Genomic DNA, 16,043 nt, shown 5'->3' with positions numbered 1-16,043 from the left:
CACCCTCAAAAGTGTAAATGTTTATCTTTTTCTAAGATTATAAATATTGTGGGACAAGAACTCTTTACAGTTAGCACCTACCACAATGGGGTCCCGATTTATATAAATCGTTTATGAACTGTTGCAGCAGCCCTAGGCCCTATTCCAGTAAAAATACAATAAAGTGTTAACTGGTTATGAAAATTAACACCTTTGTACTTTTAACTGAGTGTTTCACGTTTGTAAAGCAATTGACAGAATTGTGAGAAACATAACAGCATGCAAACAGTGAACTGCACCGGGATAGCTCAGTGGTTTGAGCATTTGCCTGCTAAACCCAGGGTTGTGAGTTCAATCCTTGAGGGGGCTGTTAAGTTGATCTGGAACAAAAAGTGGGGATTGGTCCTGCTTTGAGCAGGGGGTTGGACTAGATGATCTCCTGAGGTCCCTTCCAACCCTGATATTCTGTGAATATATTTCCTATTTCCAATTTAGCTTTATAGTCAAAGGACATACAAATGAATTAGATGATAGAAAACAAACTGTTCAGAAATAAAGTACTCTTTATTCTGTTAAACCTAGCCTAGGCTTTGCCCATGGAAAAACAAATTACAAAAATACATACCAAAATATTTTAGTAACACTAATAATTCTGAAAAACGAGTTATACTAGTGCTGTTTTTCCTCACCCCTCCTCCACCACTCTCAATAAACAGATGAGCCTTGTAATCTGCCCTGAAAGTCATCAAACTCCTGCTTTGCAATGGGAGTTGAGCAAAAGCATCAGCCAGACCAGAGAGAAAGACTTTCTGCTGAAAGCTTCTTGCTAGCAGGACCCACTTGTTTAAAGCAGGGGCCCTGCTAGCATAAATTCCTTTACTTCCTCTATTGCCTCTATTTTAACCAATGTTACTGAAATGTTTTGTCCTTATACTCAAACCATGTTCAGCATACATTTAGCTGCACCTACTGTCCATGATCTATTTTAGGGATTTATGCTGCCACCCATCCGCACAGTAGCCGGCTGTTTTCCATGTAAAATCAATATCAAAATCCTTAGTGGACTTCATGGAGTCTTGGGAACTTTTCAGATTTCTTTAATTCCTCCTTTTCCCTGCCCCTCTCATATTTGTTTTGTAAGTAGGGGTTAATTTGCTAAATGTGTGTGTCAGTGCTCTGAGTTATGCAGTGTAGTTGTAGGCTGTGGGTCCCAAGATATTATCTCACCCACCTAGTTTTCTAAGTATCGTTCTCATGCTGGAAAGGTTTGGGTTTGTTTGTTTTTTCAGAGGGAGGTTTTTCAGCTTTCCAAGGTGGTTGGACTCTGGATTCTCTTAAGATCAGGAACTTTGTTCTATTACTGGCTCTCCTTCACTAAGAATACTTTTGTCCCTGCCCAGCTGTCATGTGCTTCATGCTGGGCTTTGTGATCTGTTTTGCCCTAGAGAAGGGCAGCTGGTGTGGTAGTCCCAAAACTGGGATTTGGTCTTTAAGATGGGGGGCATTTTTCTACCATAAGTTAGGCCTAGTACTTAGGCCTTAACTTGTAATAGGTCAAAACCACCCCCCTGTAAGTTGCAGTTGCACAGGGCACCTAATGCAGATGTTGCCAGGGAAGCCTTTCTGGGAGCTGCAGGTAGGAGGCACGTGTTTCAGTGGTGATTGGTGTGCTATAAATATCTAACTACATATGCAACCAACCCCATTGTGGCTCGCCTGTGCTCCACCTGTAATTCATTAAGGTCTGGGTGCAGTACTTTGAGCTCGTAGGTGGAAAGCAGCAATGTACGTACCAGGAACCCAGCTGCCTCTTGAGTTACTGGGTGTGGACACCTTTCTTGGCCTATGAGCTAGGGCCAGTTCTTCTTCCTCCCCCCTTGAAAGCAGGTTGTTCCCCCCCCTTTTATTCCTACACCCCAACAAACCAGGCACAGGGGCCGTGCCAGCAGCTGCCTCCCTCTTAATTTCCCAAGCAAACAGCAGCCACCTAGCAGCAGAGCCAGTGCTGGGCATAAGCAGACTAAGCAAGTGGGCAGGGGCCCCCTATTTGCTGTTTTAGCATATGCTGTTTGCGGGGGGGGGGGATATTTCTGGTTCAGGCCCCCAATGGACTAGCACTGCCTGTACCTAGCAGGCAGGAGGAGGGTCCCCCCCAGAGGAGTGTCCCCCCCCAGGTCCTGTTCCCCTCCCCAAGCCCAGCTGGCTGAAGCCACCTTTGTCCCTCCCATTCCAAGTGCTCAGGGCTGCTACAATGGAACTATCGCAGCGCTACGCTACAAGCGTAGCGCTCTCTCTACAAGACCGGTATTCTTTCTGGGTAAGCCAGGTGTTTTGCGTAAAACTGCCGCCAGCCATGGGCAAAAAGTTACGCCAAGCGGCCAACGTTTGCTTGCCCTTCCTACCTGCACAACTGGCGTAAGTGGCGGACTGCTAACCCCCACCGTGGCCGCAAACTGCGTAAGGCCACCCCTATTCCCGGCGTGGATCTAGCCCGCGTGCCTAGCGTAGAGCTCGTGCTGGGTCTCGAAGCGGGGGGGGGGGCGAGTCTTCACGCCGGTTGCGCAGCGGCCGTTGCCGCCGCATCAACCGCCCCCGCCCGCTGCCTGTACGCCGGTTGCGTAGCGTGCCCCAAGATGGCGTCGCGGTCGTCGTTGGCGGCGGCCGGAGAGCTGGCGGCGGCGGCGGGGCTGGCGCGGGGGCTGAGGCGGGCGAAAGGCGGCAGCGTCAGCAGCGCGTAGCGGAGGCTCCCGGCGTGTGAGAGACTCTGCTGGGAGGCGGGTCCCCTCAGTCCCCGCTGCTGGAGACCGGCGCGTCCCTCCTCCCCCACCCCCCGGTCAGGGCCTCCGCGCCCCCCCCCCCCTTATTCCCCACTGGGCCTCTTGGAGCCCAGGCCTTGCTTCCCCCGCCGCGCCCCATCCTCGGTGTCCTCCTCCCCCGCCTGGGCCTACCCCCCTTAGAGCCCAGCCCCTCGCTCCTCACAGCGCCCCGGAGCCCAGCCCCCCCCTCAGCCCCCCGCGCTGGTCCCCCCCTTCCCCAGGACGGAGGATGATGAAGCTCAAGTCCAACCAGACTCGCACCTACGACGGGGACGGGTACAAGAAGCGGGCGGCCTGCCTGTGCTTCCGCAACGAGAGCGAGGAGGAGGTGAGCGGTGTTGGGGGGCACTAAATGGGGGTGTGTGTGTGTGAGAGAGGGGCTCGAGGGGGGGCGGTCGGAAGTAGGCGGGGGGATGGGGAGGAAGTAGAATGGGGGCGGGGCTGGCCTGGGTTAAGAGTGAGGGGTGGGGGGGACGGGGAGAAGGAGGCAGTACTGTAGGGCATCGGGGCGAGGTGTGTGCTTGGGAGCAGCGTGGGGAGGAGGAGGCCTGGTCAGAGAATGAGGGAGCCAAAGGGGAGGTGCTGTCTGGATGGCTCGTTGTGGGAAGAAAAGGCAGTGGGGCGCTGTTACCAGCGGGATCGGGGAAGGCTGAATGTTAAGTCTGTGGAAACAGAGTGGGCTCCACAGGAGCAGAGGCTGAGAGACCTTAAGAAGTGTCAGAAGCTCCCGAGGGTAGGATACAAGGAATTGTGAGTGAGACGTTTGGGGGGGGGGGAGAGTAGTGCTTCTTTTGGAAGGTAAGAATTGGGGGTTCCTGGAGAGTGAGGAGCCAAGATATTTAAGGTCCTTGACATGGCTGGCTGGAAAGTGTAAACACTTTTATCCCTATAGCTTGAGAAGTGTACAGGGTTTTAATTTTGCCAGTCAAATAGCTAGCTCTCTATTCTGCAGTCTTGCAAACTGGAAGTGTGGGAAGGTACAATAGATTTTGGTTGAGAACAGAAAGATGGAGGATTCTGAGAGTAAGGACAACTGAAAAGATAAAGCCAAGCCAACACAGATCATACTTTTCTTCTTCTCCTTGTGCAAAATCTAGACTTCTGAAAGTGTTTATGTTGCATTTGATGAATTGAATGTAACAGAAAAATTTTGCAAAGCATATTTAAGAAAATGCAAGATAAAATTTTGAGTGATGGTGTGAACATGATTTCTCTGCAAATCAAAGAAAGATGCAGAATGAAAGGTTTAAAACACAGAAGGGTGAAATGCTCTCTCATGGTTTGGCTTGGCCTGGCATGGTATGGGATAGGATTTGGCAGTGGGCTGCACTAACCACAGTGGCAGAGCTTCAGTCCAGCACATCACATGAGATGGGAAAGGAAACATGACCCTGGATTTATAAAAAGAAACTGGGATAAATGGGACTGATGCATTGCCAGAAACCACTGTCTAGAGAGGCTTGGGAGGAAGTGGGAATTTGGTTTGCCTGAGAACAATTATATTGTAGAGGACACTTGTGTCTGTAAGGCTAAAGGGAGCAAATTTGCCCAGAAATGTGATTTTCAACACTTAAAAAGCCCAAAAACTTCTTATTTGGGGTACAATATTTAAAACAAACCAAGAGATACCCCTGTGTGAGCATACTGGAATCATATTGACTTGATCTGTTTTCCTGGTTCCATGGTGGCTGTACCAAAGTCTTTGTTCTCCTGATTATCATAGTTGTACCTAGAGGAAATCTGAAGGGAATGCAGACAGTTCACTGGAAAGTTAATTAGCATGCTATTTGGTTATTATTTAATGTGGCGAAGGATCCTTTATTATAGTTGTACTGTCATTGTGAAGAGTATCAGTTTTTCCATTACAAATGGTCTGAAGGATTTAAAACGGGTTCTCAAACTGGGGGTCGGGACCCCTCAGGGGGTCACGAGGTTATTACATGGGGGGTCACAAGCTGTCAGCCTCCACTGCAAACCCCGCTTTGCCTCTAGCATTTATAATGGTGTTAAATTTATAAAAAGTGTTTTTAATTTATAACGGGGGTCGCACTCAGAGACTTGCTATGTGAAAGGGGTCACTAGTACGAAAGTTTGAGAATCAGTGATTTAAAACTTGCATGTAAAAACTTGTCTAGACAAAAAAAATGGTCTGTCTTACCAATTTCTGTGAAACTATTTTGCAATTTTAAAATAAGTATAGGGAAAAATATAGCCTTGTGGTTTCAGAGGTTGCTTTGTGGTGCAATGATGCTGGGTCTAATTATGAAAATAACACTTCCTGGAGCAGTTTTACACAATTGATTAGGCATACAGTATGTGGTAACTTTTTCATAAGCATTTCTAGACAGGTGTGTTTAGGTACATTTTCATTGTAATGTCTGTATTGTAGTATGACTAAACATGCAAACATAGATCATATGCTTGCCATCGACAAATATCAGCTTTTGACAGGTTGTCAGTTTGAACATTACTACAGTTGAATTTGGAATACTACCAGAGATGGAACTTCTTTCCTGTTACTGATCTGTTCACAGCTGTTTTGCCCTTGATTACACAAAATGACTGTACTTTAAGGGTTTGACAACCTGAGAAAGATGAACTGACTTGATTTAAGGTTTGATTATTTATTTAAAAACTGGTTTAGTAAATTGATGCTAATGGTTGTGTGGATGTTCTTACTGTTTTGGTTTAAAACCAGGCTTCTTTCAGTGTAGTTTAAGTTGATGAGGAATCAACTTAGGTTAAACTGAAAGAAGCTACTCTTACACCAAAATAAGAGGTTGAAAACCCCATTTAAGTTAAACTGGTGCAACTTCACTGTATAGATAAGGTCTAGCAAAGTTCTGACTCCGGCTTTCAAAAACAAAAAAAATTAAGAGTTCAGGACTGGCCACTGAACCATGCCTGATTGTTTCTTGTCATACTTGTGTGACAGAAGGCAGTGTGAGGGGCTCAATGTCCGTCCTTTTATGGATTTAATTCCAACCACTATTAATATACAGGAAGTGTGTGAGATCAAAACAGTAAAATCAGTTAGCACGGAAGTTCTCAACTTGGGGTGGGGGGGCACAACAAGGTTTCAGTAATGCCATTCACTGACATTTGGCCCAGCCCTCCCACCCCATCACCAACAGTGGGGCAGCCAGGGCAAATTTGAGCAAATGGTATTGCAACCTGGCATGTGGGGTTGTAACACCACTCAGATTTGACCTGGTTGGCCCCCTGCGAAGCCTAGCCTGGGGGGGTGGGAGGGAGTTATGGAAATGGATGAAGAGGACAACAGGGCTGAGAACCCATGTGGATCACAGCAGGACTCCTTGGTGGTCTCACGGCACCGGCTCCATGCCAACTGCTGCTGCTTGCACTTGGTCCTGGTGGCCTCACACTTTACCCAGGTGCAGTTACACCTCTGGCAGGTGGTGCAGGCCAGGCCTGCCGGGCAGCAGTAGCTCCTACACAACCTTGAGGACTTTGCTTTCCTTGGCTGCCTTGCTGTATGATGGGGGGCTGGCGAACGGGCCAGAGGAGCCCTGGCAGTGCCAACCCTCCATAGGGCCTACTGGGGTCTCTGAGCTGGGACCAGTTCTAGGGCCCAGTGGACTGGCCCTTCCCACCCCACCCTGGGGATTGGAGAAGTGGGGTTGGGTATCCAGCCCCTGTTGAATGGGCTGCCACCGGTTTGCTGCCAACTTGACATTTAGTCAGTTACAAAACAAGAGTTTAGGTCCAGCTCCCCCCACACCTGTCCTACCTTGCAACCTCACCAGACCTCTGCTTTGAGGATATCTCTGTGCACACCTGTGCCTGCCTGTCATGATGGAGGGACAGATGGGCCAAATTTGAGTGGCTTTGTAATCCCACATACCAGGCAGTATCCTTCTCACTATTGTAAGGGGTGGTGAGGGGCTCCAAGTGTGTATGTTGCGGGGAGGGCATGAGGGTGGAAAAACACCTCTCTAAGGTGTTTTCGTAAAGGGTGAGAACTCCTAGTCTAATGGATAGATGAAACAGAATCTCACATCCCTAGTATACTACTTTAAGTGGCCTATCTTGAAACAAACCATTTTTCAATAAATTGTCTACAGACTTCTTTTTTTTAAAAGATCTATTATTGACAAGTTAGTGTTAGGACAGGCTACTTAAATGAGGTTGTGTTAGAAATTGAATACATTCTTCCTCCACATATTCTGTTTTCCATACCCAAATTTTAGATAAAAACACATTTCTGCTACAAAAATTACTCTACAATTAGTAAAGGAATAATTAATTTAAAAGGAAAACCAGAAGTACAAATAAAAAAGAATAAACTTCTTAAATTGGCTCAGAGCACAGAAAACCTTTTATTGTATTCCTATTCTTTGTGAAACAATAGATCCCCCTTAAAGGAAAGTCTGGCATACACCCCCTCCCCCCCCCGCCAAAAAAAAAAAACCAAAAAACCCCAATATGGCTATTTCAAAGAGATTTTGAACAGCTTTCAGAGAGCCTTCTAGCAATAGTTAGCATAAAAGTACTCTGAAAAGGATGAAAAAACTAGGGGGAGTAAATTCTTGTGATGATTGCTGCCTGTGTGTGAGAGAAGAGACTAGTTTAGAAATTTAAATAACTGTTAAAGGAAGCAATATAATCCTGAATTTAGTTTATAACCCAATCTAGAACTTTGAAATACTGTATTTTGGCACCTGTGATATCTTATAGGTTTTAAAAATTTTGCTGCTGGTTGTATTTAAAAAAAACAAAACAAAACATTTTCTTAGACTGTTCTTTCAATAAGAATTTGAGGTCCAGAAAATTTCACAAATTCACTTTGGTAGAATGGAAAACAACTTACTGGAACTTTGTGCTATATTTTAATAAAAATACCAGTTAGAAATGTTCATTTCTAATGGGTTTTTTATGGCCTTGGCTTAGAGTGGCTACAGCTTGACATCTAACAGAAGACAAGTTGCTCATTATTGAGGGAATTTTGGAGGAAATGCTTGTTTTGCAAAAAGCAGGGTATTACTGCTCTCTGGTTTACTATTGAATGAGGAGGAAAGCTATGAAAGTATACCCAGTCTTTAGAGAGCATTCCTAAAGAGAATGCCAGGTAAGCACTCTAACACAGAGGTTCTCAAACTTAACAAGGTGAGTTGTGTTTTAAGAGATACATATGAACATCTCCCTGCTTACTGATGATCCCTGTGGTATCCTTACAGCAATTGCTTACATGGAAGGATAATATTAGAAAGTATTAAATATATGTTCAGCTATCTTTAATGTTATTCAGTAGCTGGAAATAAGGAAAGCCAGCATCATGTGATCAGCCAGCTTTCCACAGACCATAGTCTGAGAATCATTGCTCTAAATCATTGCTTAACTTGACTATTGTTTATATTTCCTTCAACTACATAAAAAGCTTCTGTGAAAGCAAAATAAAAATACCCACCATGTTTTGCTAATACAGTATTGCATCTGCACTATATCTATATCTAGGCTTAAAATCCACTTCCCCATGGCATGTAGTAAGTTTCCAAGAAAATATAAGCTTTCATCTAAAAAAAAGAAGTGGTTTCTAGACTGTATGGTTGTAAGGTTACCTTCCTAAATTGAACTGTGTGTGAACTGATGCAACGTTGTCTTCTTGAATCTGCGGAAATGCTGGTGGAGTGCGAATATGGTTGTGTGGGAGAAAAAGAGGAGGGGTAAAATTGGTGGGATATGTGTAAAGTAAAAGATTGACAGAGAACTTGTGGAAGACAGAAAATATAGGGTCCAGAATGTATGGAGAGGAAGTAAAGATGAAATAGACACTGAAAGCAATGTAGGGAAGGATGAACCATAATTGAATATAGGGAAGAAAGTGGAAGTAAAGCCAGGAAGGGAAAGAAGGGTATGAAAACCCCAAGAAAAACAACAGCTTTTAAACTTTATTGAATAGAAAATTGTAATGTTACAACTAAATACAGTATATCGTAAATGGACAAAACTTGTATTTCTTTAAATTGCAGGTCTTTCTCACCCTGGTTGGCAGGTTTAATCCTCAGGCTAGTAGGTGTCTGGTAAACTCTTAAAATTCTGTACGTATTTATAATATAGTTTGCCCGTTTTTAATTGTCTTTGAGTTACAGAGAATAATGCACTCTGAAACTGTGTTGAGAATATTATGTGAAGTTGCAGAATTCAGTGGGATAAGAGACTCCTATGTAGGCACAGTTAAAAACAAATTACTGGTGCATGGTTTATTTTCTGATTCCTAATGAGTTGGCTCATGTTTCTTCTTGCACATATAGGCGCATATCTCTGTACAGTGTAGACTTCACAATTTCTGTTTGAAAAAAAAAAAAAGTTAGTAAAGAGTTAAGAAACCAGTGGGCATTGAAAAAACAGAAGAGCTTGTTTCCTCTTCCAATCTATACATAAAACTAGGTTTGAGAGGATGAGATCTACTAGTTCTAAAATCTTGAAGGACATCATGACCAGAAAGAGTTCAATTCACTGACTATAGATGATACTTTCTTTTCTTCATACAACAGTTAGTTTATCAAAACATGTTCTCCATTTAAAACTTCCTTCTTATTTATCCAGCACATGTAAGGTAGCTTTATTTAACTAATTTTAAAACACACAAAAACTACATTTCAAAGTATTTTTAATTGAATTTGAATTTCCGTCTAACTAGAGCTTGATACAAATCACAAGTAAATTTATCATTATCTAGTAAACAAGAAATGCATCATTCACTATTTCTAGCACAATACAATATGTAAAAATTAAGACAATGAATGTAAATTAAATTATTTAATGCTTAAATGTGTTACCAAAAATCAACAGCAAATTTAGGCCTGGTCTACACTATGGGGGTAGTGTCGATCTAAGTTACACAACTTCAGCTACGTGAATAACGTAGCTGAAGTCGATGTACTTAGATCTACCTAACGTGGTGTCTTCACTGCGGTAAGTCGATGGCTGACGCTCTCCTGTCAATTCCACCTTCCCCTCTCACCCTGGTGGAGTACCAGAGTCGACGGGAGAGCGCTCGGTCAATTTATCGCAGCTAGACTAGACATGATAAATCGACACCTGCTGGATCGATCGCTGCCGGTCAATCCAGCGGGTAATGTAGACTAGCTCTTAGTGTAAAGGCAATATTTAGTTACAGATTAACATGTTTTAATGGTTATCAACCAATGAGAACTAACTTTCTTTAGGAAACTAAAAAGTACAAATGCAAAACTAGATTAAACTTGGCAGTTTAAATCACTTTGATTTAAATAGATCCACCCTGAGACTATAGGAAACATAGCTGTTCCTTGAAATCTGTGTACTGATAAATAGTGGTAAAATGTGAAATGATTTGAAATGGTTGGGGGTTCAGATGGCAACAACTGTTTATATAACTCATTGTTTCTCAACCTTTTTGATCCCAGGGACTGGCTTACTGCCTTCCTAAACTGTGTCAGGGTGATCTCAGGGACTTGTGCTGGTCCATGGGCCGGTCATTGAGAAACACCGAACTGATCTCAAGACTTCACATTTCGTGGCAAGTTCTAATAGAAATAGCGGAGGTAGCCAATGTGGAGTGGAACTGAATTAGCTGTGGAGTGGAACTGGATTAGCTTTTGAGTGCCATTCATGAGTTTGGTAATGATAAATCCTGCTGCTTGATATCTTGTGTGCCTTCCCTCTGTCATGTCTTATCAAGTATGTCTACTTGCCTATCTGTCCTTAGACTGTGAGCACCACAGGGCAAGGACTGGCTTTTCCTGAATGTCTGGAAAGTGCATCGCTAAAATATCTTTTGGTTACTATCTACTCACATAGCTTTAACTAAATCTCCATGCTGATAACTCGCAGTTATCTTTCATAAAGTTGCCTCCATGAAGCCACACTGTAGAAGCCACGTGCTTAGCCGTGACTAAGCAGTGAACAGTGGGTTTTTTGTTTTGAGCTATAGTTGAGAGGAGCCTGGAACTTCCTCAATAGCTACAATGTATAAACTGAGGATCGATCCTTCTCCTCTCTAACATCTCTCAATTCCCCTGTTTTTGCCTGCCAAAGTAGTCATGGAAACCAGCCTCTCCTTTTCAGTCATGTTAGTTTTGCATAGGGAAGTTGTAAGTAGTACGTTAAGTAACTGTAATTTGAGTATTGTACATGCTTTAATTTTAGTTTAATTTAATAATTTTCACTTGTTTGGTTGAATTTTTTCTGGTTTTGAGTTGGCTTGGACCTTTCCTAAGATGTTTGTCTTGCTACTTTCCCTTCTTTGGATTCGCACAAGTACCTTTTTATGCTTCAGAGAAGGGCACTTTGCCATGAGCTGTGATGCCTGCAAGGTCTTCTCCAAAAGGAACCATAAGGACTGTCTCCAGGATGTGCCCCTGGCAAGAGGTTCTAGTAAGTGACCATCTCCTTACGAATGTCTTACTAGCAAGAATAGTGAGGAAAGATTAACATCCACAATGCTTAAGCCTAATACAAAATGCTTGGCTGAGAAGGTGATTGCTCTCTTTTAAAGGTACCCTCTAAGTAACCATTGAAATATGTTTCACCAGTGATGGACCCAAGGTTCATTGCGGTACATAAGGGAGGTAGAGGAACAGGAAGAAACCCTGGGGTACATGGAGGAAAGAAATTATTTTGGATTGTTCTTGCTGTAGCCCCAGAGGCTCCAAGCAAGATATAAGGTACATTGTACGAGTCCCTATACAAACACACAGAGACAATACTGCAATTGAAAGAACTGAACAATTCATCTTCTCTTCAATTTTTGCTGTATTTCTGAGAAACAGTGCCCTGTCTTTGTCACTGCTTTCAGGCAGATTTCAGAGACTCCGTGTATTTTTTTAAACATTCTATTCTATTTTTAGCTGAACTTGGTGAAAATCTCACCTCATCTCTTTTGCAGAAACACTAATGAACTTTGCTAGTAAAACTAGCATGTGTAATGGCTGCATAGCTATTATATACTTTTTTTAAATAAACTTTCTCTTCATTTTGTAGATTTCAAATATATTTGAGTATTTTTAAATATAATGCAACAATGAGAATAAATGTTCATCACACTGTTGGAGGTATACTGAAATGCTTGGTGAATTTTAGGACGTTTCCAAAAGGTACTTTTGTCTGATGCTAGTACTTCATGACTGTTGCTTCTAGAACATGTTGTGGTTAGAGTAGGAATCTGGGGAGTCAGGACTCCTGGGTTCTGTTTCCACCTTTGCCACTGGCTTGCTGTGTAGTATGGAGCTCACTTCACTTCTCTGCCTGGTTGTTTTTTTTGTAAAGTAAGTATAATACTTTCTCACAGGATTATTTTGAAAAAAATCTGAATAACAGAAACCACCAGTGTAACGAGAGACAGTGGAGTAAGACTTTCAGTGATAGTGTATTACTGGATTAAAAACTTGGCAAGTGAAAGCATTAGCTGCCCCCAGGCTGACCAAATGCAAACTTTGATAATTATATTCTTCCTATTTCAATGTATTATACTATAGTTGAAATATGGATGTTGTGTTGACTTCTTGCACGAAATTATTGTGCACTGGGTTAACCATTTGACCAAAGGTGGCCATGCTTGTATGATGGGCAAAATGACCGTTCATGTGTGTATGTATTATATGATCCTTATGTTTACTTAGTAAAATTTGCAAAGCACTTCAGGAACATTCTGGGTGCATAATAGGTATAGACATAAGATAATTCTCACGAGCAGAATAGAACAGTTCTTGTGAAGGTCTGATTTTTTTTTTTTAAGGTGGACTGAAAATATTTATAACACAAAGGATTTAGAATGATGTATTTTTAAACAAATTCAACATTAAGGCCAGATTAAGAGTTGATAGTTGAAAATGATAGTTGGAAAATAATGCTGCAAAATCCACTTGCTTGATCAGTGGTCCTCAAACTTTTTACCTCATGCACCCCTGCCCCCCGCCACCGTTGGGAGCAGGGGGCTGCGGCTGTGAGGTGGGGCTGGAGGCCGGCAGTCAGCAGCGGGGTTGCGGCCAGGAGCCAGGGCTGCAGCTGGGGGTGGGGCTGGGAGCGGAGCTGCAGCCAGGAGCGGGGCTGGAACAGCTGAGGGCGGAGCGGGGCTGGGTGGCACCTCCTGCCCCACATCTGGACTGGCCCAGGCTCTGCTGCGCTCCCCTCCCCCCCGAATGTTCCTCCATGCCCCCCTAAGGGGGTCCACTTCACCGTTTGGGGACCACTGTGCTAGGTGGTACAGAAAACAGACTGATCAAGTACTGTTTCTGTGTGTGCATATGTAATATGTTATCTGTTCTAAAACTGGCTCATCTTCTAAAATGGTGCCAACGGTGCACTTTTAAAAAGGTATGCAGTATCGAAGTCAGTTTGCTGTATTATGTAATAAAACTGCTTCTGTATGTGGCAGTTTATTGGTTATCCATTTTGATATTACAAAGACATGTAAAGACAATGAAAGACACGTCAACTTAAGCCCAACAAAGTTTTGTCTGTTTTTTTCATTTAGGTTTAGAATATTCATAAAATTAGAAACACAGTTTATATACTGGGCCATATAAATACTTGTATGGATGGGTAGGGTTTATGTAGTTGATATAGATTAGATTAATGTAGACTACATCTTTAAATTGCACTGACTGTAATAGAGAGTTAATCACAGATAGTAGAAGGCTAGACTTTCCCTCTTTCATGTGGGAATCTCAGTGCATAAATGGAAACTGCTTATACTTTGACACCATGTAGGACACCATGGCGTGATGGTACCAGGATGTTTTTGCCATTTGTTTATGTATTTCTGAGGAAGGTAATGATTAAGTCCATTAGGATGTTGTCAGGTAGTTTAGATCAAACATTTGGCCTGCCTTTCCTGGCCAACGGGGGAGAGGGGTTGTTTTGTTTAGAAAATATCTCATAGACTTTAAGGCCAGACGGGACCATCATGATCATGTAGTTTAATCTCCTGCACATTGCAGCCCATGGAATCTCACCTACCCACACCTGTAATAGGCCCATAACCTCTGGTTAATATACTGATGTCTTCAAATCTTGATTTAAAGACTTCATGTTACAGAGAGTTCACCATTTACTCTGGTTCAAACCAGAAAGTGACTTGTGCCCCCTGCTGCTGAGGAAGGTGAAAACTGCCTAGGGCTCTGCCAGTCTGACCTGGGGGAAAATTCCTTCTCAACCCCAAATATGGCAATCATTTAGACCTTGAGAATGTGGCAAATCCCACCTGCTAGCCACCTGGGAAAGCACTGTCTGTAGTAACTCAGATCCCTCCCCCTCTAGTGTCCCATCTCCGGCCCTCTGAGATATTTGCTTATAGCAATCGCAGATGGGCAATAGGCTGTTGTAGGTAATCTCATCATACCATCCACTCCATAAATTTATCAAGCTCAGTCTTGCAGCCAATTAGGAGTTTTACCCCCATGACTTCCCTTGGAAGGCTGATCCAGAACTTCACTCCTCTGAGCTTATGCTCAAATAAATTGGTTAGTCTCTAAGGTGCGACAAGTACTCCTTTTCTTTTTGTGAATACAGATTAACACGGCTGCTACTCTGAAACTCCTCTGATGGTTAGATACTTGTAGATGGCCAATTTGTATCCATTTGTTCTTATGCCAACCTTGACCATTAACTTAAATAACTCTTCTCGCTCCCTGGTGTTTATCCCTGTGATATATTTATAAAGAGCAATCATATCTCCCCTCAGCCTTCATTTCGTTAAGCTAAACAAGCCAGGCTCCTCTCCTAAGGTAGGTTCTCCATTCGTCTGATCATCCTAGTAGCTCTTATCTGAACCTGTTCCAGTTTGAGTTCATTTTTTTTTTAACATGGGAGACCAGAATTGCACACAGTATTCCAGATAAGATCTCATCAGTGCCTTGTCTAATGGTAATAACATCTCCCTATCTCTGCTGGAAATATCTTGCTTGATGCATCCTAGGATTGCATAGGCTTTTTTCACAGCCATATCACATTAGCGGCTCTTAGTCATCCTGTGATCGACTGATATGTCCTGAACTTTCTCCTCCTCGGTTGCTTCTAACTGATACGTCCCCAGCTTATAGCAAGAATTCTTGCTGTCAGTCCCTAAGTGCATGATCTTGCATTAAGTTTCATCCCATTTCAATTACTCTAGTTTTCAAGGTCGTCCAAATCTTCTTGTATGATATTCCAGTTCTCCTCCATATTGGCAATACCTCTCAACTTTGTGTCATCTGCAGATTTTGTTTGCACGCTCCCACTTTTTGTGCCAAGGCAATTAATGGAAATGTTGAATAAGATTGGTCCCTAGACTGATCCTTGAGGAACTCCAGGGGGAACTTCCTTTCAGCCTGACAGTTGACCTTTCAGTATGACCAGTTGTAGCCTCCCGTTTTAACTCTTCCTTACTCATCTTTTGATTCTTGTAATAATCCCCATATCTGCCTGTTTGATTAATAACAAATTAGAGAAAAAAACTGTAGCCATTGGGGGAGTAGGGTTTTTTGAGAGGGAGAGCGAGGTGATACTGTATTTTCCACTGAATGCATCCGATGAAGTGAGCTGTAGCTCACGAAAGCTTATGCTCAAATAAATTGGTTAGTCTCTAAGGTGCCACAAGTACTCCTTTTCTTTTTGCGAATACAGACTAACATGGCTGCTACTCTGAAACCTGTAATATGTTTGTGTTCCTGCTTTCTTTCTCCTGCCTCTGCAACAGCAGATCATTAACCAATTTATTCCCAGAACTGTGCTAATGTCGGAGTTTGTTTCAAAATTGTTAATTTTAATTGCAATAGAATCTGTGGTAAAAATAGAAAATAACAAAAATGAGTAGGGATAGAGCTCTTCCTTTCAAATTTCTTGGAGAAGGGGAAAAATTTAAAAATAACACTTGTGGTATTTTCTTAAGAAATACAAACGTCCGAATGTTAAGCAGTGTTTAAGTGGTGCAAGTACATACATAGCTGCTAATGGAGCCCTTTGATTTGTCATGAGATTGGTTAAGCTTGATGACTTCTTCTTTCACGCCTTTCTTACCAGTAAAGCTACATCTTAACCAGGCTGCCATTGCTATCTGGTTAATTCTTCTGCTGTGGTTTTATTTTCTGTGGTTCTATAAAGGACAAAGATCTTCATTTTGATGTGTAATCATGTGCTACGTTTGGGTCTGCTGCATAGTCGAGAGACCTTTCTACAGCAACCCTACTGTTTAGCCAGATTGCTTGCAAGAAGTACTGTTCTCCACCCCCATGATCTCACTGCAGAAAAAGAATACTGCCAGGAAGC

At 42.9% G+C, this 16,043-nt stretch overlaps 1 protein-coding gene across 3 annotated transcripts in view; it reads left to right on the top strand.

Annotated features, from left to right (window-relative positions):
- The first annotated feature begins 2,591 nt into the window (after window positions 1-2,591).
- Window positions 2,592-16,043, top strand: part of NUDT3 (nudix hydrolase 3) — a 30,991-nt gene continuing 17,539 nt past the window's right edge. The window contains exons 1-4 of one of the 3 annotated variants that reach the window (XM_037884729.2): window positions 3,065-3,123; window positions 8,786-8,854; window positions 10,205-10,418; window positions 11,077-11,174. In XM_037884729.2, coding sequence (XP_037740657.1) covers window positions 11,103-11,174 — 72 coding nt within the window. In that variant the 5' untranslated portion in view covers window positions 3,065-3,123; window positions 8,786-8,854; window positions 10,205-10,418; window positions 11,077-11,102. Of the gene's footprint in view, window positions 3,124-3,339; window positions 3,529-8,785; window positions 8,855-10,204; window positions 10,419-11,076; window positions 11,175-16,043 lie in introns of those variants that run through there. The other 2 variants (XM_037884728.2, XM_043533675.1) reach the window with 2 other exon arrangements.

This window comes from Chelonia mydas, chromosome 21 (assembly GCF_015237465.2).
Source record: "Chelonia mydas isolate rCheMyd1 chromosome 21, rCheMyd1.pri.v2, whole genome shotgun sequence".
In the NCBI taxonomy this organism is placed as follows: domain Eukaryota; kingdom Metazoa; phylum Chordata; order Testudines; family Cheloniidae; genus Chelonia; species Chelonia mydas.
This window is presented reverse-complemented; position numbering and strand designations above follow the sequence as displayed.